Source organism: Perca fluviatilis, chromosome 22 (assembly GCF_010015445.1).
Source record: "Perca fluviatilis chromosome 22, GENO_Pfluv_1.0, whole genome shotgun sequence".
NCBI classification, from domain to species: domain Eukaryota; kingdom Metazoa; phylum Chordata; class Actinopteri; order Perciformes; family Percidae; genus Perca; species Perca fluviatilis.
In genome coordinates this window covers 8,473,763-8,499,060 of record NC_053133.1, presented here as the reverse complement: position 1 = coordinate 8,499,060, position 25,298 = coordinate 8,473,763, and the positions used below count along the sequence as shown (strand labels likewise).

The following is a 25,298-nucleotide window of genomic DNA, read 5'->3' as shown; positions in this document are numbered from 1 at the left end:
GCTTAGTAAGTCTGCTAACCACAGATATCCCACATAATAAAAGGCCGGATGAGTGATGAAGACAAGGTGCAGTCTACAGTTGATTAAGCCAAAATCTTCAGAAACATCATCACTATACAAATGTGATAATCACATATCTGATCAGCTGCACTGTGAATCAAAATACATCAAGCTATTGAAAGTTCTTTGTTTGTATAACTCTGGAAAGGTAAAGTACACTTGAGATGCTGACTACAGTGGGATATTATTTGCTATCAATGACAAAGATCATTTTTTTCCAGCTGCAGTTCTTCAACCATGCATGGAGACAATTACTAAATAACATATTTAAAGACATTTTCATAGTCATATAATGTGTGGTCACTAATTGCCCTGCTGCTCACAAAATAAATTATAAGGCTTGCACCAGCTATTATATGAATGCTAATTTTTTTTGTATATGCATGCAGAAGGTTTGTGGTTGTAGTGTTTGCATTTTGTCATCTTAGATGCATCAATGCAAAGTTTTCTGTTTAAAAAAAGTGAACTAACCTAATCTTCCATGCTAAATGATTTAGTATGAGAGCCACTGCTTTCTCTACTGCCAATATTGTTGCCATTAGATAGGCTAACAACAGATTCTAATTTCAGTCATTTATATGTTATAACTTTCTTTTGAGAGATTTTGATATTTTTGTTAAAAATATATTTGCTTTTAGGGGGAAACAGTGATGGGGATGAACATTAGGGATATTGCAAGTTGGGTCAAGATAGACTTTTCATTCAAGTGTCCAGACTACTTCACATAAATATAGATATAGCCTACTCACATCATTTCTGTACAGGTTAAGTTTTTTTTTTTTTTTAACTATAGACCTATGCTATAAAGAATGAAAAATGTTGTGCAGTGTGAGCATGTGCTGACCAGGCATGGTAAGCACTGACAAGCACCATCAATCCGGTTTTTCCTAGAGGTTACAATATAACAATACAACTCATTTTTATTTGCTGCAGAATTACATTACAGTGCGGTATAATATCCTGTAGGCTATGATACAGCGCCCTCGTCTGGTTATCTTAAAACACTGCACCTGTCGTGGTCTGAATTCAACCGAGCTAACATGAACAGGGCAGAGGAGGATATAGTGCATTCGATTTACAGCAACAGGACAATCAAACACCGGGGTTTATGTGTATATTAAATTTATTTTCTGAAGGGGATAGATACTCGCCTCCTACGGTAAGCGAAAGTCGTTGTCATCATGCGTCATCTTAGCTTTGGCTGCCTGTACTAGCTTACTAGCTAACGTAAAGGTAATGTAATAACCTTATCTTTCAGTGGTGTGGAGGAAAGCGTTGCCCTATTTATTACTGGCAACATAAATCTACCTAATATAAAATAAAAGAAGACCTTAAACAAACATTTGGGAATTGCTACTCGATTCGGCATGCATCTGCAAGCAGCTCTTATTTTAACAATATTTTAGGTAACAGTTAGCTCAACGTTAACGTTAATTTGTTCGGAGTGGCGTAACGTTAACTTTAAATAGTAAGCATAACGTTAGCGTTACGAACCTAGCTAACGTTAGCTAGCTAGCTGTTGCAGTGACTGAAATTATGATTTTTTTTGAAAGTGGTTAACCACATTTTGTTAATGGTGTTGGTACTGTTCAGTAAAAGGAAGTCATCTTTTGCAGTTAGGTAAGCGTGCGTGCTTGCTAACTTCAGCTACCAAAGGTTAGGTAGCTAGCTAAACTATCAACGTTAACCGCTTGACTTAGCTAAGTTAGCTAAAGCGTGAAAAACGTGGCTTAAAAGTATAACGTTAGTTAAAGTAGGCAGCCAGCGTTTTGTTGCCATGCTGGCTCTAGTCCCACCTCTTTCGTCATGTTTCTTAAGCGCACCAAAATAGCTGCAGTCAAGAGAGCGAGCAGCATGAGCAGTACATATCATCAGTGTCACTTTGTCGACTGCCTATATTTCCCAGTTCATTATTGTACTTCTTTATTGTTTCCATTAGTTTTTCGTTTGTCCTCTGACCTTGATATGGCATTGACATGTGTATTACCAGTATGTAATTAGTGTTTTCATTTGTAGTCATTCAGAGACACAGGACTGCCCTATCTAAGCTCCACTAATGCTGAATTAATGTGAACACGTTTGACAGATAGCTGCCAGTCTCAGTCTGAGCAGAAATCGATTTCAGGCCCTGCTCTTCCATGAAAACCATCATGTAGGGTCCTCTGCCTTTTATCTCAAACCAAAGCATCATGGCTTGTTCCTGTTTGCATTCACTGGAAAGGGTCCGGTTTCTAATGGAACAAGTGGATACAACCTAATCAATTGACAAGATGATCTGACACACTAATTATCATCTACGGGTCTTCAAAGGCTTTTTCCATCATGAATTATTCACATAATGCACAAAGTTATAAATTATGAATGGCATGTGGCTCATGTCAATAATTCATCTGCCCTCACAGTCTGGTACCCTTATTTAAGTATAACGTATGCTGACAGAGTCTGCTCAGTTGTGTAAGTTTAAGGGAAATCTGAGGATCCAACTTTTTCAGCCTGTATAAGGAAGCTTATAGTCCATATTGATGATGGTAAATACAATGAACATACCAATTTATCCTTTTCTTTTTTTGTACAGGGTGCTCAGTCTTCATCAGCCCCTCAGAGTGAGCATTACTGCTTCACTTCATCATCATGCTGCACCACTGAAGAAAGGCAAAGTCAGTGTCAGTGTGAAGAACCTTGTTGACTGCACCGGTGGCGGGGGTTGGAGGGCAGGAGCACAAAGCTCAGGAAGATGGCATCACCCTTTGTGCCTGTCCCTGTGCCGATGGACAGAGCTTTGTCAGGAGGTAGCAGCAAGCTCAGGCGGCCACAGCGAGCTTCATCACTAGGCAGCGTCTCTAGCTTCTCGACCGGGCAGGACCATGGAAGAGGATGTGGAGGATTAGGTACCCAGCGCCAATCCCGCTGCGTGGACAGAGGTAGCCGGAGCAGGACACCACCACCCCCCCAGAGCCCTGTGACCCGTGCCAGAGTGAACGGGACTCTGGAGCCCTCCATAGAGTACTCTAGCTGTCCCCGCTCCATATCAGATCCTGCTGGGAGCCAACAAGGCGAGGAGAGGCCTATTACCCCCACTGTGCTGGGGTACGAAGTCATGGAGGAGAGAGCCAAGTTCACGGTATGAAACCAGAAAATAGGCTTATCCTAGTCTATATCCTTGACGTTTGCCGGACTTCACTCATTTAGGTTGGATACCCGTTGCCTTGGGCTTCCTTTTGTGTTGGCATTTTAAACTATGGTTAACCTTTTCTCAGATCTCTGCAGGGTAAATCCAGACAGCTAGCTAGACTATCTGTCCAATCTGAGTTTTCTGTTGCACGACTAAAACAACTTCTAAACGTACACATGTTCCACCAAAACAAGTTCCTTCCGAGCCTATTTTGCAGCGGCACCACGGCTTTTCTCCGGTGCTTAGCACCGCCCAAGACGATTGTGATTGGTTTAAAGAAATGCCAATAAACCAGAGCACGTTTTCCTGCCAGAGCACATTTTCCAACCATCCCGAATGCTATCTGGAGTAGCCAGACTCTCATCCAGCGCACTTTGGAGGATGGTCTGGCAAAGCGAGACTAGGCTTATCATTAGGGATGCAAGTTATCGATTAATTCATTAATCATTAGTTGATTGACTTTATCGATCGATTAACTGATGAGCGGCTTTTTTCCTGAGAATGTCAATTTCTCACGGTATCAATAGTGTCTTTAACATAAAAAGCTAAATATTGCTTATATACTGAATAAAAATGCATGTTATATTGCTCAGTTGATGTTTTATTGTACCAGTTGGGATACGGTACAGATAATGGCATTTATGTAGTTTAACAAAATAAATTCTGCACAGAAAATTAAAATACACAAAAAAAAATTGTGCACTGGCTCACCTGTTGCATGTGAAACATTAAGCAACATAAAATACATTTTAAATAGAAATCTAATCAATATGGGTAGGCTTAGCCTACACTATATTAACCCTACATATAATAATCTGGTAAACTATCTGGAAACATTAGCAGCAACACTTACAATCCCCCTTGGTCTGAGAAAGGTAACAGTAAGATTACTAGCTCTGAAAACTTAAAATATAGAACTGAACACAACTTAAATCATCCCTGAGGAAGACAGTACAATTAGAGGGTGTCCCTTAGAACAGTCAAATGAAGATATAGGCTACCTCTCCTGAAACAAAAACATTGCGTCGCTGTTCTATGAGTCTGCCAAACATTGTATGTACAGAGTTCCACCTGGTTTTACAGGACTGAATGAGCCGATGAGCTGGTAGCTGCATTTGTTTTTGTTTTGCTTCTAGCGCTTTCGTTGCTGGTGTGCTGTGGTTGAAGTGTTTGACCAACCTGCCAGCAGCTGCAATTACTCGGTTGACACCAGCAGCAGGTGAGTCCCCATGACTCCACAGCCTGGTTGAGTTTGTCAGCTAAATTATCAGCTGTATGTCTCTCTGACAGGCTCTCCGTGAGAAGCACTGCTGACTTTACCTGCCAGTCGTTTCCAATGTAGTGGCAAGTGATTGTTATGTAGCTCTCTGTTGTCAGCGCCGTCCAACAATCCGTCGTCAGAGCCACATTAGCCGCGGCTAACTGTGTTTTTAGCTCAGCCTTCTTGTTTTTGTAGCGTGCTTCCAAGTGGGAATGGTCGCTCGAGAAGGGATATTATATCCTGGCTCCATGTAGTGTAATAACTCCCGAAATCCCTCACCGCTAATTTGCATCATATCTTTTTCGATTATGCCGCAAATCCTCTGAGTAATGCCCTCCGCTTTCCTGTGGTCACATACTCGCCTTCCCACCACAGCAGCAATTGTAGGTTTTGAAGGCGACAGACTTCCTCCCCTGTAACATGGCTGATGGTATCTTAGCGAACCTGTAGAGCTGCTGAACTTAAACGTAGTACCGCAGAGTTTATATTGGGCGTCTTTGTCATTATTAATTAATTTGAAATGCTCCCACACTCTGGTCTGGTCTCTCGCCGCCCGTGAGAATCTCGTGTCACGTTCAATTAGGCCTACGTCCTGTGTAAAACGGTCTTAGATTGCAATGTTCAATTAGCCGACAATTAATTTAATTTAATCGAGTAAATTCTTATCGACAATTAATCGATAGTCGATTAACTGTTTCCATTCCTACTTATCATAATAACCTTTTTGAACTTGTTTATCTGTGGCAAACTTTCTAGCAAAGTGCGCTGATTAAAGTTAAGCTACGTTATTCAGCCTATATTGAGATGTAGGTTGGCTCCATGTGATCCTCTTTATCAGTTTTCCTACAGTTACAGTGACAGGACAACACTTTAACAAAAGGGACCAACATGCTCACTAAGGACAAGCAAACATTATGATGCATACTGGAGATTACAATTCTACTGTCAACATTTACTCAGCACACGGATGTGTGTTAATTGCATACAAATCATCTTCAAGCGCTAGCAAAAGGCAACAACTCTATACTTTTGGAGTCGTAAACAAGGCTTTAAGATCACCTTTGTGTGTTTTGTCTCTGCTGCAGGTATTTAAGGTCCTGGTCAGGAAGACTCCAGATGAGAACTGGGTTGTTTTTAGAAGGTACACAGACTTCTCCAGACTCAACGACAAGGTGTGTTTGGGTGTGTTATGTACATATTATGTTTGTGTATGCATGTTTTGAATGAAAAGTACGTGCAGTACCAAATCTCAGCCCTATCTGAAGCTTTATTTTTGTGATCATCTGTTTGCAGACAGTGTTTTTGACCATCAAAGTATTGCTTTCAGCATGATTTCTTTTGTTTTTGAGTGCACTGTGGAAGTGATTAGAGCTACACAAAGAAGCCTTCTGTTCCCAAATAGCCGACATGCCCTAGCCAACTAGGGGAAACCGGTCTCATGGTTCCGGGAAGGACAGTTCGGTCACAGATTAAAAAAGGGAAAAATATTAAGACCAGTTTAATTAAAAGATGATGGTTAAAAAGCTGCAACAAAGAAACAAAGCTTGTCTTTGTAGGCCCGCAAAATATTGATTAAACCTACTACTGAAATTCACAATTTATTAATATAGACACAGTAACCCCAGGCAAGAAGAATGTAACACAAAAGATGGGAACACCCTACATTCAACAAGAAGAGAGAGGACAGAGAGGGGGGTGTGGACATGTAATAATAGATATCTGGCATAGTATTCTGGACCTCACCCAACATTGCTTTACTCTGTTTATGCACATGGCCCAGGGTTCCCAGTGTGAACACAGTATGTGTGCAAGTTTATGCATACCAACCCCAGGGCTCTACAGTGCGACCAATTTGGTTGCAAATGTGACCAAAATTTGTAAGGGTGCGACTAAGATTTTTCCTAGGTTGCACCGGTGCACCTAACGTCCTCACATCCGCTGCCTCTCCACGAACAAAGCGATGTCGTTTATATCGATATGTTTAATGTTGCGTTACATGACCCACTCCTTCTGTAAAGCCGTGCCTGTGTTTGGATCTCTCCTCCGCGCAGCCCCGCCCCCATTCACTCACACATGGGCCGGCTCACCTGCAACATCGGAAAGCGGCTCATGGAGAGACACAGCGCCGCCAGTCCACATGCTGACATTTGTCTACAGTTTTAATTGTTATTAACACAGCTGTATATTGTTAAATATGAGAGGGAAACCTGTATTGGTACCAGCGTTTCCGCTGGTAACTCTCTGTTATTGCGACCGCCAAGGCGAAAAACACATTAGAAGTTATTGAATGGAACTAACTTCAGTTGGTTGAGTAATAGCGTGTAAGACGGAGCCTGCTGGACCTGGGCGAGAGATCTGACCCATGGCCACATTATCATAGTTCATAAAAATGCAGCGCAGCCAGGGACGATACAGACATTTCATAGCCTACACAAGACATGTGTAACACCGCTGACCCGCATTCGACCCCTGCTGGACCCGTTAGAGGTGGGCGATATATAGTTTAGACCAGTGTTTCTCAACGGGGGCGGTACCGCCCCCCAGGGGGCGTTGGAAGCAATATTTTGGAAAGGGGGGCATTGAGGTGCCCTTGGGGGGCGTTTGTTTGAAAGCTAGTTTAAACCAAAGATTCACAATAACAATACATGTTTACACTTAAACTACTAAAAAAATCAGTGGTCTACAACATTAAAAGCTGGAAGTTTACAGCACTGCGACTGGATGAGACGGTGTATCAGTGTATCATAACTCTTCTGAGCTTCTGTCAGCTTAGTTTGGCGCAGCTCCATGCTGCCTTCATGGAAACGGGATGTCAGAGGTAATCTTAAATGAGCTCTGTAGCCTAGCCTACTACGTGAAGCTGCGTTCAGATTAAAAAAAAAAAAGAAAGGAAAAAAAAAAGCAATCGCCGTGACGTAGTGTTGTATTCTTTAACCCCCCCCCCCCCAATGTAGCACAAGTAGACTTTATATTTCACAGTAACAGTTTTTCGTCAGATCGTTTATAGAACACAACATTTCCTAATGCTCCTGAAGGCAGCTTCATTTCACGGAGAAAGAGAGAAAGAAAAGAGACGTGCGAGAGACATCGACTGTGCTTTGTTGTTTCGCAAACATTTAGCTGGTTCACAAACTCCCGGCCAGTTCAGAGCTTGTGTTTGGGGTTTTAAAACTTTCTTATGGAAGTGATACAGGCATTCATGTCACTGTTTACTGTACGGGACTCTCACACCTCCACAAAACACACCGCGATATGGGGGTGCGTTTCTCCAAACCTAGACTCTTCTAACCTAGACTCTTCTAACCTAGACTCTTCTAAGCATCAAAAAACGGCTCTCACTAACTTTCAAAGGTTGTAAAATTATTTAAATTCGGCAGTAGGTGTCGTTCTTCAAGTCGTTTGTCATCACCAAAATACGTGTGTCTGTCTGTCTGTCTGTCTGTCTGTAATCCTTCTCCTTTTACCCCTTGATAAGTGCCAGCTTATTTTCCGTTGGATTCGTTTATAGATTTAGATTTGAATGAAAAATAGATTTGAATGTTAAATTGCTAGCTGTTTCTGATTGGCTACTGTTAGTGTTTGTATTGTAATAATAATAATAATACATTTTATTTAAAGCGCCTTTCATGCCACCCAAGGTCACGTCACAAACAAAAAAGGACATTCAAATTATAGTCATCTTATGAAGGTGCTAAGGTTCACACCAGGGACATGCAGCAGGCCTTTTGATAATACCTAATTATAGTTTGAATGTTACATATCTAGTCGTTCTGATTGGCTAATGTTATTTAATTTGAATGTCAAATGGTTGCATTTTCTTTTGCAATAAAAAAAAATTTACCAACTCCTTATTCTTGTTTAAACTAATTGACATAATATATATATGAATGTATATGGAGTGTGATTAAAAAGGTGACCTTGAAATTGTGGCGTTAAAGGCGACACAAGGAAAAATTTGGGTGCACCTAAATTTTGTGCTGGTGCACCTAAATAAAAAAAAAAGTTAGGCGCACCAGTGCGACCAAGGCAAAAAGTTAGTCTGGAGCCCTGAACCCGCTTCCTTCTGAGCAAACTGCCGACATCAGTGCCTGTTATCAATTAGGGGTGGGAATCACCAGAGGCCTCACAATACGTATTGAAATGTTCTGCAATATTGTGAAGATTTTTCCCAATTTCAAATGATGTCCCCAAAACTTTGTCAACATCTGTTTTATCTAAAAAGATACATTTCTCCGTTTGTTCATCTCACTTCAATGTTTATGCTGCAAAATGGGATTGTCAAGCAGACAAACTGACCAACACGTATATAATAATAGATTGATACTTGGCGTCTGTGTATCGATACAGTATTGCCACGGAAAATATTGCGATACTATGCTGTATCGATTTTTCCCCCACCCCTACTATCAATACAGTATCCGGTGATTGGTGCAGCTGAACAGGGAGCTGTGGGTTTTTGTAAATCTCACTACAGGCTGTAGGTGGTGCCAGAGGAGCCGTTTAAAAAAAGAAAAGAAAAAAAAGAAAATGTATTACCTGCTTTATGTAGTTCTACTGGATCATAGGGTCAGTTTCAGCAAATAAGACAGAAAGTTAGTTTTATAAGGCTTACCTACTTCACCTTTCAAGTCATTCCTCTTGAAATGCACACAACAATTTAACTAAAAGTACCACCTACAGTACACAGTAAATGGACAGCCCTAGTTCTTATTAAAGACCAGTGTCTCGTCATGTAGTTTTGAGTTTATTTATAATTGTACTTTGAGTTTTCACATCAAACATTACACCTATGGCAGTAGTTTCAGAAGTTGTCTGGTTTGGCATGCTCCCACGACTGTGGGAACCGTTCGTGAGGAGAGAATGCCGTACAAATGTAATTTACTTCTGTCCTCTCTGCATACTGACAGAGAGCAGAGCTCCGACCGACACACACACCTACACGGAGAGGCGCGGACCAAGTAAACTACGTCGTCGGCTCTGTAGTTTTGTTGAAGTCACAGTGAGTCACAGCAATGCCGATAAAGGGGTTTCAAGTGTGGTTACAGTTTGTCAAAACTTCACGCAGACAGCGTTTGCTGCGATATGAAATTAATAGTGAGCCGAAAGCGGTCGTGGTGCTGTTGACGTTACACTTCCTCTAAGCTCTAGGCAAGCATGCACAACGGTGGTTTCTCTGCCCTGGTCACAATTAAGTTGGAAAATAAAAGATTTGTGTTTAATGGATTTTTGTTGATGTTGAAATGGATTTTAAAACATATGGTATCGAAAAAAGTATCGTTAGGAACCGGTATCGAAATTGGCACCGGATCGAAAGATTTTGAACGATACCCAGCCCTACTCCAGAGGCATTGGCGCTTGTTGCTACACAAATACTTTTTTTAATATTTTGGTGTAATGATGTGATCGTTTCTCCTTCTGTGTTGGACACTGAAACACCGTGTTCTGTTTCTTATTTTCTGTTGCGTAAACTGTCTATGCTCATGTATTAAATGGGGGGAAAGACAGTGGCAAAGACAAACTGAGTGGCAGCTGGAGTTCAGAGATAAAGGGTTAAAGAACCAACAAAATATTTGGCAAGCTGATATTATTTCCTGCAATTGGCTTTTTTCTCCACTGATCTGCAGTATGCTTGACAGCATAATGGCACCGGCACAGTGCTGCTTGTCTTACACAACACTAAGTATACCAGTACACAATATGCAATATGCGAAACTGAGTTTCCTGTTAAAGTAACAGTAGAAGTTTATTATATTTTACCCCTATATTTTAACTTATCCACTAATTTATGTGTTAAGTTCCTATTTGTATGATTGTCTCTTTTTATACATATTTCTATGAGTGTTGTTGAAAGGGAGCCTGCAAACTAATATTTTATTGCCAATGACTTTGTATTTGTTGTGCATTTGACAATAAAGTCTTGAAACGTGAAACTAGAATCTTGTCTTAGCCAAAGTGAGCTGATGTGTCATTTTAAATATATGATCATATTTTAATGGGAAAAAATAATGAAATTGCGACCTTAAAATTAAAGCTTGTATCAAATGTAAAAAAAAAATAAGGTAAGCAAGTAGGTAAGGGATACAGAATAGATGACTGCAGACTTGTTTTATTTTTTCTTGTCTTTCCCAATTTTGTCTTTGCTTTATGTCTGCGGAACTGTTGTAACTGTATAAGAGAGATCTTGTGATACTCCTTCCATACTCTGTCTGTGTTTGTGTGTGTTCTAGCTGAAGGAGATGTTCCCAGGCTTCCGCCTCTCGCTGCCTCCTAAGCGGTGGTTCAAAGACAACTATGACACCGACTTCCTGGAGGACAGACAGTTGGGACTCCAGGCCTTTTTGCAAAACCTTGTTGCACACAAGGACATTGCCAACTGGTATGTGACATGATTATGCAGCGTTTAAATTGAATTATTCAGCCTTTTTGTGTAAACTAGGTGCTTTGCAAAATGGTCACATGATCATTGATAATTCCAACTTTTTATTTAAGTACTTTTTGTGTTACTGAGCACACTGGTCTGTTAAAAACACAAACACACACATTCATGTTACACCATTTGTTCTCCTTGACAGCCTGGCAGTGAGAGAGTTTCTGTGTCTGGATGACCCCCCTGGGCCTTTTGATAGTCTGGAGGAGAGCAGAGTAAGTGTGCATATACATGAAAATATGTGTGCTCATGTACTGAATGTGTGTTAATGCTGCTATCCATGCCATTTTAAGAAGGATTCTTGTCATTTTAGTAGGCCCAGGTATTGAACATTAATACAGTAGCTTTGACAACTGACCAAGTTTGGTCCATGGCAGGAATTTCATTAGGGATGCACCGATCCGACTTTTTCAGTCCCGATACCGATGCCAGGGCTTTGTGTATCTGTCGATATCCGATACCGATCTGATACTGTTGTTGAATTAATAATAAACTGTATACCTTTTCCACCTTATACCTTCCTTCCACCATGTGGAAGAGACTAAAGGCACCAGACCTTCCTAACTAAACATTACTCTCCTAACTAAGACAAAATAACATAGATGTAATGTATTGAATTCTTATTTATTTGTTATTTAAAAAGCAATTGTGCATTCAAATCGAAAATATAATGTAATCAAACTTCTTAAAATAAATTTAAATAAATAACAATAATGGGCCTTTATATAGGTTTATAATGGCTTATTCTACTGTCATAGAATGACAGTAACTAGTACATAGAATATCACAAAAACATTTTAATGTCGTCATGTTTACTAAAAGCTTTGATTACTAAAGGGTTTGCTTGGCTCCACAACATTATATAATAACGTATATGAAGGAGAATGCATGAAATAGTTACAGAATCTAAACTATTTTTTTTTTCTGGAAAGTAGTAAAATAAACTCAAATCGAATGAATACACATACAAACAACTTTAACATTGTTTCTCTTTCAAACCAAAACAGTTGTAAGCTAGTTGTATAAACACTGCCTTGGCCACAGGTAAGTTAGGTTGTAGTGAGGTTGTAGTGGGCGACTGAACGTAGCTCCGCTGTCAGCCTCCTTCGCTGTATGAATAATGTTAGTAGGTTGGTGGACGTATTTCAGCGAGGCAGACGACAATAAAATGTACAATTATCACACTGTGCAAGTAAAATTAACATCCTCTCCAGCACAGTAACGATTACAGCCCCAAAAAACGTATCACACACTAGCTAGTAACGTGTGATGAACAGGAAAGTTAGCAAGCTAGCAAAATATAGATAAACTAGCAGTTTCACATCACAGGGTCAAAGGGTTAACATTCAGTACTCATTGCAGACTGAAACAACTCAGGAATAGTTTAATCTGCTGCAACAATACAAACTTACATCGTCTCTGACTTCTGAACGGGCAACTGTAATGAAAAGAAACACGACGCAATCTCGGGGATTGAATTAAGTAATTAGCGTACGTAACTAACGTAGCCATAACTACACACACTGTAACCTACACTGTCTCCGTAGTGTGAGGAATTCAAAACAGTAACGAATAACGATGCAGCACATAAAAAATGTATCGGAGTAAAAGTATTAAACTCATCGAAAATACGTACTCAAGTAAAGTAAAGTGGAAGTAGGAGAAAAAAATAATACTCCAGTAGGGTACAGATACAGCCTTTTAGTACTTAAGTAGAGTAGTGAAGTAGTTCTACTTCGTTACTATACAGCTCTGCAGCTAGGCAAGGCATTTTAAATCCAGTGTTTTAATCATTGCTCTGAACCATAGACAATATACAGTCTATGCTCTTAACCCATCTTTCTCAATGGTCTGTAGCGGGACCGTAGGTGGATTGCGTTCATAATGTTGCTCCACTGCATGCTTGAAGTGACGAGTCTTTCACATTAGCACGGTAACGTTAGCGAGACCGAGTAACGATAGAGCGACGGGCAACAACAGTGGCTAAATTATGTCCGATATTTTTAGAAACAAAAAACCTCGCAACAACAGATGGCTCCTCTCTTGAGCATAGTTGTTCTGGTGTATTTACGGTCTTTCTTCATCCTCTAACTTTCTTCTCTGTTCTTGAATGTGCAGTAGTGACCAGAGCCTCTCCCAGCTTAACAGACTGTTATGCTACCTGGCTAGCTAGCAGCTATAATGTTACCCAACATGCCGTTCGGCGGTGTAGCTACATTTGTAAATGTAAAATTATTAGTGTTAGAAACTGTTTAAGTCACAAATTGTTCTGTGCTATGGTGTTTTATCCTTTTAAAGAGAGTGAGAAGGGTACGCAGTTAACAGGGCTCCCGGTGCTGCGAAGCAGGGGGGAAAAAAACAAACTGGCCCGTGGATCTGTTAATTTTTCCAATCCCCGATCCAGCTATTTTGTCAATATCGGAGCCGATATCCAATCTTAATATCGGATCGGTGCACCCCTACATTTCACACTACATTATTCTGTAGTCTCTTAGAGGGATATTTATTATTATATTATTATTATTATTATATTTATTTTTGTTGCTGAATCAGGGCCACAAAAGGCCCCACAATTTTTGAATTTATATTACAGAAGACGGAAAGAGAAATGAAAATGTAAAATACATTGTGTGCGTGTGTGTGTACTTTAAGAATTATAAAGTATTGTATGAAGTATCGAAGTGTTGGTATGAAGTAGTAGTTTTCAAGTCACTGCCAAACCACAGATACCATATGGGCACTGTATTTAAGCTTTTAAAATGATACCCAGCCTGACATTTTTACAAGATATGAAGTAGCTCGGTGTTGAGGGCAGGGGCTCACTTGCATTACAGCAGGCAATAAACATGTCTCACTTGTCCCCTACATCAGCGCTTGTAAAATAGTCTACTTGATTTGACATAGACATGTTTTCAGGCAGACACCTCAAGCCCCCCACCCTCAACCTTTTTATTTTATTTTTTTTTTTTTTACACTGTCGGCACATATTTTATGCTCTTATTTTTTTTTTTTTTTTTTTTTTTTCCCCTCTGTCACTGACTACCTCCAGGCGTTCTGTGAGACTTTGGAGGAGAGCAATTACCGTCTCCAGAAGGAGCTGCTAGAGAAGCAGAAGGAGATTGCCTCCCTAAAGAGGAGGCTGGAGGAGAGGGAGCAAGCCATCCTGCTACTGGAGAAGCATATCAAGTCAGTAGACATAAACACACACACATAAGTACTAGGGCAGTGCAATTAATCAAAATTTAGTCGTGATTATGATTTTGGCTCCCAACGATCACAAAAACAGAATCCTTGAGAAAAACTATTATTTAACTCGTTTTATTTATTTAACGTTTTGCAAGTAAACTCTTATTTTCTCTTGTGTTCTGAATTAAAAAATAAAGTTTTAAATAGGAAAAGTATTAAGGCAAATTTCACAGATGTGTTTATTTATTCAACTTTTTCCACTGGTTTTTAAGTTCAATAATGGCAACATCTTTCCAGAAGTTAATGAGTAATCGTGTCAAATTATTGCCATTTCAATATTGACCGAAATAATAAATAAATAAATAATTGTTTTTTTCCATAATCGAGCAGCCCTAATAAATACAATATATAGGGGTTAACTGATTACAAACTACAAATTACACATGGATAGACCAAGGACAGTAGTAACTGGGGTCCACACACAAATTCTAAAATAGCAGTTAAATGATATGAAGTATAAGTCTGTGTGTGTGTCTGTGTGTCCCAGTGGTGAGTGTGTGAGCCCGGAGTCTGTGTGTGATCTGTCAGCTCAGGGCAGTGAGAGCAGTACAGATGCAGATGTGGAGTCGTCTGCTGCAGAGGCTGATCAGGATGTGCCTGAGGACACTGGGTAAAATACACAAACACCACACACCTCATCGTGAATAATCACCTTCCCACTTTACAATTTGTTTGTTTTTTCTGCCATGAAAATAGACAGAAGTACATTTTCTAATGGTTTTAAGAAGTGGTTCAGGGGCCAAAGGCAAGGGTTAAGTGGCGAACATGGAATACTGACATGCACTTGTTTATTTTGGTGTTTAGCTGCTGCTAATGAAACTTATTTTAAAGATGATATTAAGCCTTTTAGGTAGGGGGGAGCCAATAATCCTCCACCTCATCTTAAAACACTAAGCAAATCACATTTCCTTTTGATTTATCAGTCTTCACCTGCTGTCAGCCTCCTTTTTTGCACTGCATTTATTTATTAATCCTTACCAGAACATAGTCCCAATTACTAGAGACAGTACAGAGACATTACAAAAGGTGCCGTATATGTTCTTGATGTCTTTTTTTTATTACCCATTAATGGCATACTCAGTGGCTTAGCATCTGTATCCCCATATGATGCCTAGATGCCCAGTGTTCATTTTCAGCAATTTATCTTCTTTGCTGAATATTGGGTTGGGTTATGTCTTATATACTGTATATGTATACAGTGTTGGGGAGTTACGGAATACATGTACTGGCGTTCAGAATTATCCAGAATACAAATTATGAGTAACTGAATTCCATTACAGTTACAATTTAAATAGTTGGTATTTAAAATACAGTTACATAGTTGAAATCAATGGATTGCATATGTTTCACGAGTTTATTCACTCTGAATAAATTAAGGCAACTCAGAACTCCCAGAAGCCCCAATATGAAAACGAATAAATTTGCTATTTGCGTGATCAGTCACAATGGAGTCGGAACTGGCACAACCGAGCCAGGGCAAGAATGCGTTTATATCTTGGAAATTCAAACAACATTTCACATTAAAGAAAGAACAGGGAGAATGAAATATAACAACAGAACCAGCAACCAACCTCCTTTCAGTGTCCCAATTACTCCACCTCCAACCTGAAGAAGCATCTTAAAGTAATTATTAATTAGCCAAGGGTAGTCGTCTGCTGTAGTTTACTGGTCACCTTGCCAGTTTATAGTTGACGTGCAACTTTACATTCTCCTATGTGCTGATTTACTAGCTCCAGAGCCATTGAAAGACTGACTAGCCCCGTTTGACATAGCTAACATTAGCTAAAATTAGCTCGTGGTAGATTTTTTTAGTTTTCAGTTTGGAACTACAAATACAACAACCTATCTGCTTGTTTAGGTACACATTCAGCCAGTTGGAATAGAAGAACACACCAGAATAGGCCTGTTTAGTAAGCTGTATGTGATGGCCGCATGACTACACTTACAAAATGCAATTCAATGTGGAAGTAATCCAAGTATTCAGAATATGTTACTCAGATTGAGTAATGTAACGGAATACATTACAAATTACATTTGTGGGCATGTATTCTGTAATGGAATACGTTTTGAAAGTATCCTTCCCAACACTGATAGTATATGATATAACATAACCCAATATTTCCTGTAATGTATTCCAAGCACGAATGACAGCCATGCTTTGGACCTTAGCACGTGCCTGGATAAACACATCAGTCTGATTTGTCCTTTTTAAAGGAATGTTTCATTGGCATGTACGTCTACATCAGGGATTTGAAAGTGAAAAGTTGATTACCATTATTATTATTTTCATCATAGTCCTTTTTAAAAATGTTTTCCCTTCCCTTCTTATGTTTTTTTATTTTTTTTATTTATTTATTTATTTATTTTTTGCCCTCACCTTTCACAGCAGTGCTGCCCCGAACTGAAAAAAGAGCCCCATAACATGTGAGGTACTCTACATACCAGCTTAGCAGGCTAACACTATGGCATGCTGTCTTCTTATTTTCTTCTTCTCCGCTACATGCATCCCACATTAACTACTGTACTATAATGGAGGTGCCCTGTTTTGTGGTATCAGGATGTTAAGGATAGGTTTCTGTTATTTTTCTTAAGTCTTAAAGTTTAATTTCGGGTTGTTGTTGGTTTTTAGCCCTGAACCCTATTTCCCCATGCATTTGAGTCTAATAGACCAATGTGAACAAGGAGCTTTGAAATTGGTCCAGTATTGAGGGATAACGCAGGGACCGGCCCTCACAAACGTAGCTGCAATGTAACCTAATGGGCCAATTGTGCAGCCTTGATTTTTGTCCACTAAAAGGGATTGTTTTTACTACTGACAGGCTCAGATTGTTATTTAAAGTGTCTGACAACATTATTGATCTCACAAGGTGACATCTCTGGAGAGTGGAACGCGAGTCAGGAGAAAGGCATTCTGGGAGTCTGTTGTTTCAGAATAGGCTACAGAAATTACAGGCTTGTTATCTAAATGATTTTAAGTGCCATGGCTCAATATTTAAATGATTTTGAGAATGTGGATGAGGTCATTATAATTTGATGGCCGCCCGTATTCATTTGAGCCAGAGTATATGGATGAAGAGCGGACGAGGGGAGAGGAAGATAGCGAGAGAGGGCGGAGGAGGGTGAAGCCTGCGGTGCTCGGAACATCGGCGGTGTTCCTGTGGATAAGGCTATAATAGCCCATATTCACGACGATCCACTTCTGGGATTGTTCAGGTGCCGCAGGAAATTCCACCAGATGTCTTTCATTTCAGCTGGATGTCCGTTACCTTCCACTTTCTTTGTGTTGGCATTCTAAACTCTGGTGGATTTATGAGAACTATGGTTAACTGCTCCTCAGATCTCTGCAGGGTAAATCCACACAGCTAGCTAGACTATCTGTCCAATCTGAGTTTTCTGTTGCACGACTAAAACAACTTTTACACGTACACGTGTTCCACCAAAACAAGTTCCTCCTCTGAGGCTATTTTGAAGAGGCACCGTGCGGGGCTTAGTGTGATTGTGATTGGTTTAAAGAAATGCCAATAAACCAGAGCACGTTTTTCTCCCATCCCGGAATGCTGTGTGGGCCCTCCTCCACAGCGCTGTGGAGTAGGGTCTGGCAAAGCAAGACTAGGGCTGCGATGATAACCGCATCACCGCAATTCCGACACTACCGCGGTGATGACATCATCGTCATCACCGCATTTTAGATTTATTTTTCATTTTTTATGACACTTTTTTTGCCTGTAAAAAGTTACAGGAGTGCATATGCCATGTGATATAAAATATAGCCTAATGAACACAATAATCATTGTTTAGTTATCATCATTGGCTGCCTTCTATCCTTTTATTCCAGAGATTAAGGAGAAAAAAAAATCTCACGTTTCTCGTTACATCAGCTTCACACAAGAGGATCATGGATGGACAGTCTATTAAATATATGGGGGATTTCTTTTATGTGTCTGATTATGAATTATTTCTAGGATTGAGTACTTGTGATATGCACAGGTTATGTTTAATATAATACATGGAAGGGAAGGACATTTCTCCGTTCTCAGCTGAGGTGGACACATTATCGCTGCAGTGTTTTACCATCCACTTTACACTGCATACATAAGCCTAGCAGCTAGCGGTGTTTCCTTCTGCTTAAAGGGATGATAGAAGTTTACCCTGTCATAGTTGAAAAACGACAGTTTGGAGGGTAAATAGGACATACATAGAACCTCAAAATCCCATTGACACCTCTTTCCTCTGCAAATCTCACAATTTGAAACTGCCTCTGAAAACGGGCAAATCTGAACAAAGCTAAAAGTTGACGTCAACTTCCAAAATCCTCCTCATTTGGCTCTACCTTCTATCTTTGTAACGCCCCAAAATTTACATAGGCCACTAACTGATCTGAGGTCAGTTAGTCTTCTAAATCTCGTTCGCGCAAATCTCAGAAATTGTATACATTGATCATCTGCTGTTGCATTACTAAATTCACTTCTGAGACTTTTTTTATGCGAGAAATCAACTATATAAAGCTCAAATATGGGCCGTTTTACAAAAATTGATGGCTAATTGCAAATTTAGTATGACTGTTTCGGAGTTCAGGAGCTCCACAGTTTGCCTTGACAGCGGCGCAATACCTGCCCAGATCGCTGGGTGGGGGGGACGTGTGTGTGTGTGTGTGTGTGTGTGTGTGTGTGTGTGTGTGTGTGTGTGTGTGTGTGTGTGTGTGTGTGTGTGTGTGTGTGTGTGTGTGTGTGTGTGTGTGTGTGTGTGTGTGTGTGTGTGTGTGTGTGTGTGCGCGTGCTAAGCTCAACCAATCAGCGTGCAGCTCATCGAAATATTCATGAGCAGACCATATAAGAAAGAAAAGCTCTCGTTTCAGTCCAGTCCCATTTTACAGGGTAGCTTTAGGGCCAAAAAACCCGCCAAAGAGACGTTTTCAGCCCAACCAATGTTACATACCCTATTAGGAGACCTTAAGGAACAGCGTGAAATACCGTATATAACCATTCTATCACCCCTTTAATCCCGACAAAACAGCATGGTTTAATTTTAGCCTGCATGCACGGTTTTGTAGCCTAAAACAGAGCCGCTTATATTGGTAGAGAGAGCAACAATTTAACAGACTGCTGAGTCGCTCTTTGCTCTCTGGCTGCTCTGCTGCTGGACCACTGTGCTCTCAGCAGACCTTTTTTATTTATTTATTTTACTTTATTGACAATAGAGCTTTCTGGACTGTCTGTGAAATAGGAGAGAAAGCAGCATGACTGTAAATGACAGCAAAACGCAGCAAAGACTCTTACATTGAGCTTAAATGGAAACCCTGTGCTGCAACATATGTTGTAAGGTTTAAGCCGATGCTTTTTTGGGGTTAAGACCCTTCACTTTAGCGGCAGTATTGACAGATAAACCGATAAAGCCACAGTGTCTTGAGAAACTTGTTGTTTTATTGTTCACTTTGCACTCACTTTACATTACATACATCTTTGCTGCGCGACCACAGCGGCACTGACGTCACTCACTTAAGGCACCCTGCCATTCTGGCTCTAACTCACGCCCCTCTCGTAACGGGGTCGTGGTTAACCACCATATTTCAGCGATACGTTGCTTCTTCGTGGCGGTAAAAATCCATACCGTCACAGCCCTACCTGTGAGTGCTGTGCATGATGCTGTGCCCCTTTGCCCAAAGTGGAAGAATGCCGATATTGTCAGTAGTGGGACCTGTTGCTTCCTGATATTAGTGGTCTTTGTTTGTCCAGGGACAATCCCCACATCAGAGGAAAATATGAACCATTGTTTTTATTACAAATCTTTTAGATAACACGAAACCATGGATGTATTATAGCCTATTGACTGCATTAAACAATCATTTAAATATTGATCCATGGCAACTGAAAATCTTTTAGATAACACAAGCCTATAATTTCTGTAGCCTACTGCAGAACAACAGACTCCCAGAACTCCTTTCTCCTGACTCGACACCGCTCTCTTCGGACAAGAAGTCTCCTCGTGAGATCGATAATGTTGTCAAACACTTTTAATAACAATCTGAGCCTGTCAGTAGAAAAACAATCCCTTTTAGTGGACAAAAATCGAGGCTGCACAATTGCCCCGTTAGGTTACATTGAAGCTCTGTTTGCAAGGGCAGGTCACTGAGTTCTTGCTGGACCAATTTCAAAGCTCCTTGTTCACATCAGTCTATTAGACACAAATGCATGGGGAAATAGGGTCCAGGTTGAAAAAACCCGAAATGACCCTTTAATACAATGCTCATTTGCTAATATGTGCAGGTAATTGTTGCTGTAATAGTTTCTCTTATGTGTGCTTGCAGTCAGGATGTTTATCAAGGTTGGGGTCAGTTCACTTTCAGTGCACCTAATTCAGAAAAAAGATCTTCTCTTACATAAAGCCCCATCTCTTTGAACTACGGTGGCCTAACGGACACAAACCGTAAAAGAAGGGTGTTTTAACTCCAGAGGCTTGAGGGTTCTTGTTATTTATAAGAACAGGTTCAAGTGAAGTACTGTGTATTATTTGCACTTTTTGAATTGATTGTCCTGGAAATGATTTGTCCCCAACCATGGCGTGTATTTATTGTTCTGCAATGTTCTGTGCTCTGTAAACCTTTTGGTTTGTCTCACTGCTCTCCTGCATCATACTGTATGTGACTAACACGTGCTGTTAGCGCCTCTCTTTCACGTGGTGATGTGTGCTCACTACGTGGGAATTGTAGGTTGTTGGATATCAGGTCTTCCTCCCCTCTCTCCCCATCTGGCATCTTGACACGCAGGGGAAATCCCATAAATCAGCCCGTATAAAAACAGAATTGGGTCAACCATCTGTTTAAAAGTCTGAAAACTACTCTTGACACCATAATCCATAGCACTAAATCTTTAAATAAAAGAATGTCAGGCAGTAATGTACTCAACAACTTTTTTCATGTTTTACGACTAGTTATTGATAGTAATAAATAACGAGATCTCAGCTAGTCACAATTTTTGAGTCCTGGTCCCGTATACTACTTTCTCTTCTATCTGTCATGCAGTGTGAGATGGGAGAGAGTCAGAGGTAAAACCTGTCTTCCTGCTGTGTTTTCAGTGGACCTGTAACTGTAACTTGCTGGTGTTGTGGCATTAATAACATGTCCCTACAGTATGTGTCTCCTTTCACAAGGATGGCTCACAAGTTGGGCTATATTAGCGTTTCTCCTCTAATGTGCATTTCCTCTTGGATCCTCTCAGTCTGTCTGGCTTTATGTTGTCTGAGGTGTACAGCTCTCACAATGCATTCATTTTTTAATTGAACATTTGAAAGAGAGTAATTTGCTGAATGTTTTTCCTTTGCTGTAACCTCCCTCTCTCTAGTGGCAGGTGTGAGGTCCAACCGGTGCGATCCTCTGCCTGTTGGTGTGGACCGTCACTCAGCAGATCTCCTCCGCTCATCCAGGTCACTCAGCTTTACCACCAGAAGCTGGATCAATAACAAGAAACGCTGGTCCTCCTTTTCCCCTCTTCTCTTCCATCTCCTCCTCCCCTGCTAGAGCACTGCACCTTCCATATGTTTGAGTGCCATTCCATACTCTTTTTTTATTTTATTTTTTTTTCCTGCCTTTTCTTTGACCTTAGCATTCCCTCCTCCCACCACAACTCCCATTTTCCCTTTCCACCTTCCAGACTGTAGCTGCTGTTTCACCTTCCAGTCTTGCAGTTGGATCTGAAGCAGGCTTTATCTCAAGATCTGCGTCTAAGTTAGAAGGGAACAGTTTTATACTGCAACAGCCGGTCTGCTCATATTTCCCCCTAAACGATGGGTCATGGGATATTTTATCTGGCCCATGCAAAACACTTCATTCTGAAGACCTCACGCAACTTGTGCAAGATATGAACTATATCTGGAATTACATGGCTACACTTCTTAAAACCATAAACCAAGTTGATCTGTCTTAAACGGTGTGGGGATTTCTCAGTCCTCCTTGTTCACTTTTGAACCTTATACCGCGGCCGCCTGATTGGATCGATTTGATCCTGCGGTCACAAAGCCAAAGTTTGGCTTCTTGACCAAAAATATAACATAACTTGAAGACATTCACAATAGTGACAATCTAAAGGAAACCCGAACCATCACTTCCTGCAGACGTGCATTGCCTCGTGGCTCATTACTTGTGACAAATTTAGAGAAACCACACCCTCATGTGGCTATAGATTTAATTAAAAATTAAAAAAAAGTCTGGATGAAAAAAAAAAAAATCTGTCTCAGGATACACATTGGTGGGTATCACAGTGGTTTGATAACTTTCTGTTTGCAACTACTTCCATGGCATTGCTTTGTACAGCTATTGACTTGAGGCTACAGAGACAGACCTCGAGAAACGTCATTGTTTTCACTTTCAGTCACACTTAGTTTGCATCTCATAGCCTAGATTTCCTCATGTTTTAGTGCCATGTATGTTTTGTGGTAAACTGAATTCCTGTGAGAGACCATACAATCGATAATGCACTCTACTAAGAGAGAGCAAAGGAAATGTGGCCTATTGTTGCTGTTTGTTGAATGCAATATGTGATATGTGATGTTTGCTTTTAGAAATTTAACTATGCCAATTAAAGTAAAGTCCATACATTTGTACAGCCTTAAACCTCTTCTGGCACCTTGCCTGTTAATAGAGTGAGAGACTGGGCCTGCACTTCTACTTCTATCAGTTTCCTCAAGGTCTACCTAAATACTGTAATGTGGGTATAATTAAAGGCTCAGATCACCCATTTTACAAAAAGAATAAAACATTTTTCTAATTACCTTTACTGGTGTGTGTGGCCATTTCGATAGTTTTGGGTTTATCTGCTGACAATTTTAAGATATCCATTTTGAATATGTCTGCTTCTATCTTAATATAATTGAGGTGATTGGAATTTAGTTTGTGGTGCTCAAAGTATTGGAAAATGACGTGAAAAATTCAACAGTAATCCAAAGATAATCCACAGACCCAAAAGATTTCAGGGAAACCACCATCTACTGAAGAATAATGTCTCTTGACAGGGCCACCCTGAGGTAACATCCTGAGTAACTGTGACCTCCATTGAGTTGGCTAGAATTTTTTTTTTTTTGTAGTTTGATAGAACTAACCTTTTTAAGAAACGCAATCATTTATTCATTTTAGCATGAAACCTCAGCTTCAGTCAAGGGATGCAGGAAAAAGCCCCCCACTGTATCACAGTGGTGCTAGTCCATGTCCTCGACGTTTCACTTCCGGGATTGCCCCGGTGCTGCAGGAAATTCTGCCGATTCTGTCTTTCAGCTGATGTCAGTTACCTTCCACTTTCTTTTTATTGAAATTTTAAACTCCGGTAGATTAGCCTCGGGAAGGAACTTGTTTTGGTGGAAGGTGTACGTTCAGAAGTTGTTTTAGTTGTGTAACAGAAAACTCAGATTGGACAGATAGTCTAGCTAGCTGTCTGGATTTACCCTGCAGAGATCTGAGGAGCAGTTAACCATAGTCCTCAAAAATCCACCGGAGTTTAAAATTCCAACACAAACAAAAAAAGGTAACGGACATCTGGCTGAAAAGGGTCAAATCCGGCGGAATTTCCAACGGCACCGGAGCAATCCCGGAAGTGAAACGTCGAGGATATAGACTACCTTAGACCTGATGTGAGAGACTTATGAGCTACAGTTCTGAGAGCAGGGGAACTGAGAACTTTTAGTACTGTATTCTTTCTACATTTTAACAACACAGCCTTGGTTTTAATAGATCAAGGCAGTTGAAAATGAGATGCAGAGCCCATTACTGGTATTTCAGAAAGAACTAGGAGACATAAGCAACTGAAAAAAACTAAACTAAAAAAAACAGTAGCCAGAGGGTTAAGGCCTACACATCATTCCCAAAAGCCATATTTAACATTTGAGAGGCAGAGGTTTCCACATTTGGTAGTGTGTGCTGACCGGCTGTTGTTTTCACTCTTTGATGATGAGTACTGTGTATAATAACCACAGCTAATGTTAAGTTGTCTCAAACTTGGCCTGGGAAAAGGTTGTGTGATGCACTTTAAGGATGAATGGCAACCCATAATGTTTGCTAGGATATGGTTTTTACTACTTTGTTTGAGACAGAAAAGTGCCTTGTCAACCACTGAATCTGTCTTGATTCCCAACTGGATCTAATGTGTTGATATGGGATTTGTGTATATTAAGATATTTGTTAATGTTTTGTTCTTCTGTAAATTCCCTTCACACGTAAATCTAAGTGCCTTGAACATCTTCCACTTAACTTCTTTTGATGTGTTTAAATAGCTTTATAGAGTTGTATAGAACATGAAACACTTCTACTTTGTTCCTCTGATGGAAATAATGTTTTTAAATGACAGTATGTGTATGTCGTTGCTTGCAATAGACGGAACCAACATGTTTTTGTAATATTACATTAAATTAATATGAAGTCTTAGTTCACATATACACCTATAGTTGCACTATAAAAGACATAAATAACATTTGGTATCAATATTAATGTCCTGGATTTAAAGGGATAACTCAATAAAAGGACTACTTTAGATACTGTAACACAGACATTTAATTTGCACACAAATAAATGTGGAATGACCTATGGAATAAACATGTATGTTTCCTCACATTCAAAGCTGGCTTTCATAAAATTAGGTGGTATCACTAAGTTGTGCTTGGGTGAAATAAACTGTCAGCTAAGCGCTTAGATGATGTGGGCTTACAGTTACAGTATAGCCCATTTTAACGGTGTGATGCTTTCAAAATGTAATACATTCTTTTCACTGTAAAATCCTATTCTTTACCAGCGTAGTATCTTTTCAGCTATAACCCCCAAAATACTACTTGGAACGCTTTCCCTAGAGAGGACTATATGCATACTGTAAGCTGTAATTACTTATTACTTATGGTACCCCCATCTTTCCAGCACAACTTAATGTTTCAGGGTTTGGATTTCAAATGTGTTATTTTTGCTTTTCACAGGGATCATCCATCATACCACCTCTCAGCAGTATGTATCGCATAGCTCGTTTGTTGGGTTCTATGACATTGGGTGGAAAGTTAGGTAATGGGCTAAGAAAAAATTATGAGCTTTTAGTGCAGATTCACAGCAACTTCACTTTTGTTGAATGACTTGGTTTAAATGCAGAAATCTTATTATTTTTTAATTT

General features: G+C 40.1%; 1 protein-coding gene across 5 annotated transcripts; it reads left to right on the top strand.

Annotated features, from left to right (window-relative positions):
- Positions 1–1,046: 1,046 nt before the first annotated feature.
- snx16 (sorting nexin 16) lies at positions 1,047–22,934 on the top strand. Of its 5 annotated transcripts, none has more exons than XM_039790141.1 (9): positions 1,047–1,219; positions 2,636–3,181; positions 5,579–5,665; positions 10,721–10,869; positions 11,066–11,135; positions 13,970–14,106; positions 14,654–14,776; positions 16,553–16,595; positions 21,504–22,934. In XM_039790141.1, the coding sequence occupies exons 2-8, from the start codon at positions 2,795–2,797 to the stop codon at positions 16,569–16,571; spliced, it is 972 nt and encodes a 323-aa protein (XP_039646075.1). In that variant the 5' UTR covers positions 1,047–1,219; positions 2,636–2,794; the 3' UTR covers positions 16,572–16,595; positions 21,504–22,934. The 5 variants fall into 5 exon arrangements, with proteins under 5 accessions (XP_039646075.1, XP_039646074.1, XP_039646072.1 ...); XM_039790140.1 differs by having other exon boundaries at positions 16,553–16,590; positions 21,504–21,633; XM_039790138.1 differs by lacking the exon at positions 16,553–16,595.
- The last annotated feature ends 2,364 nt before the right edge of the window (positions 22,935–25,298 follow it).

Bases quoted from the DNA above. Each gene is read 5' to 3' on its own strand.
- snx16 (XM_039790138.1), top strand. From the start codon at position 2,795: ATGGCATCACCCTTTGTGCCTGTCCCTGTGCCGATGGACAGAGCTTTG. The intron at 5,666-10,720 runs GTGTGTTTGGGT...TGTGTGTTCTAG, and splicing joins TCTCCAGACTCAACGACAAG to CTGAAGGAGATGTTCCCAGG. The intron at 11,136-13,969 runs GTAAGTGTGCAT...GACTACCTCCAG, and splicing joins ATAGTCTGGAGGAGAGCAGA to GCGTTCTGTGAGACTTTGGA.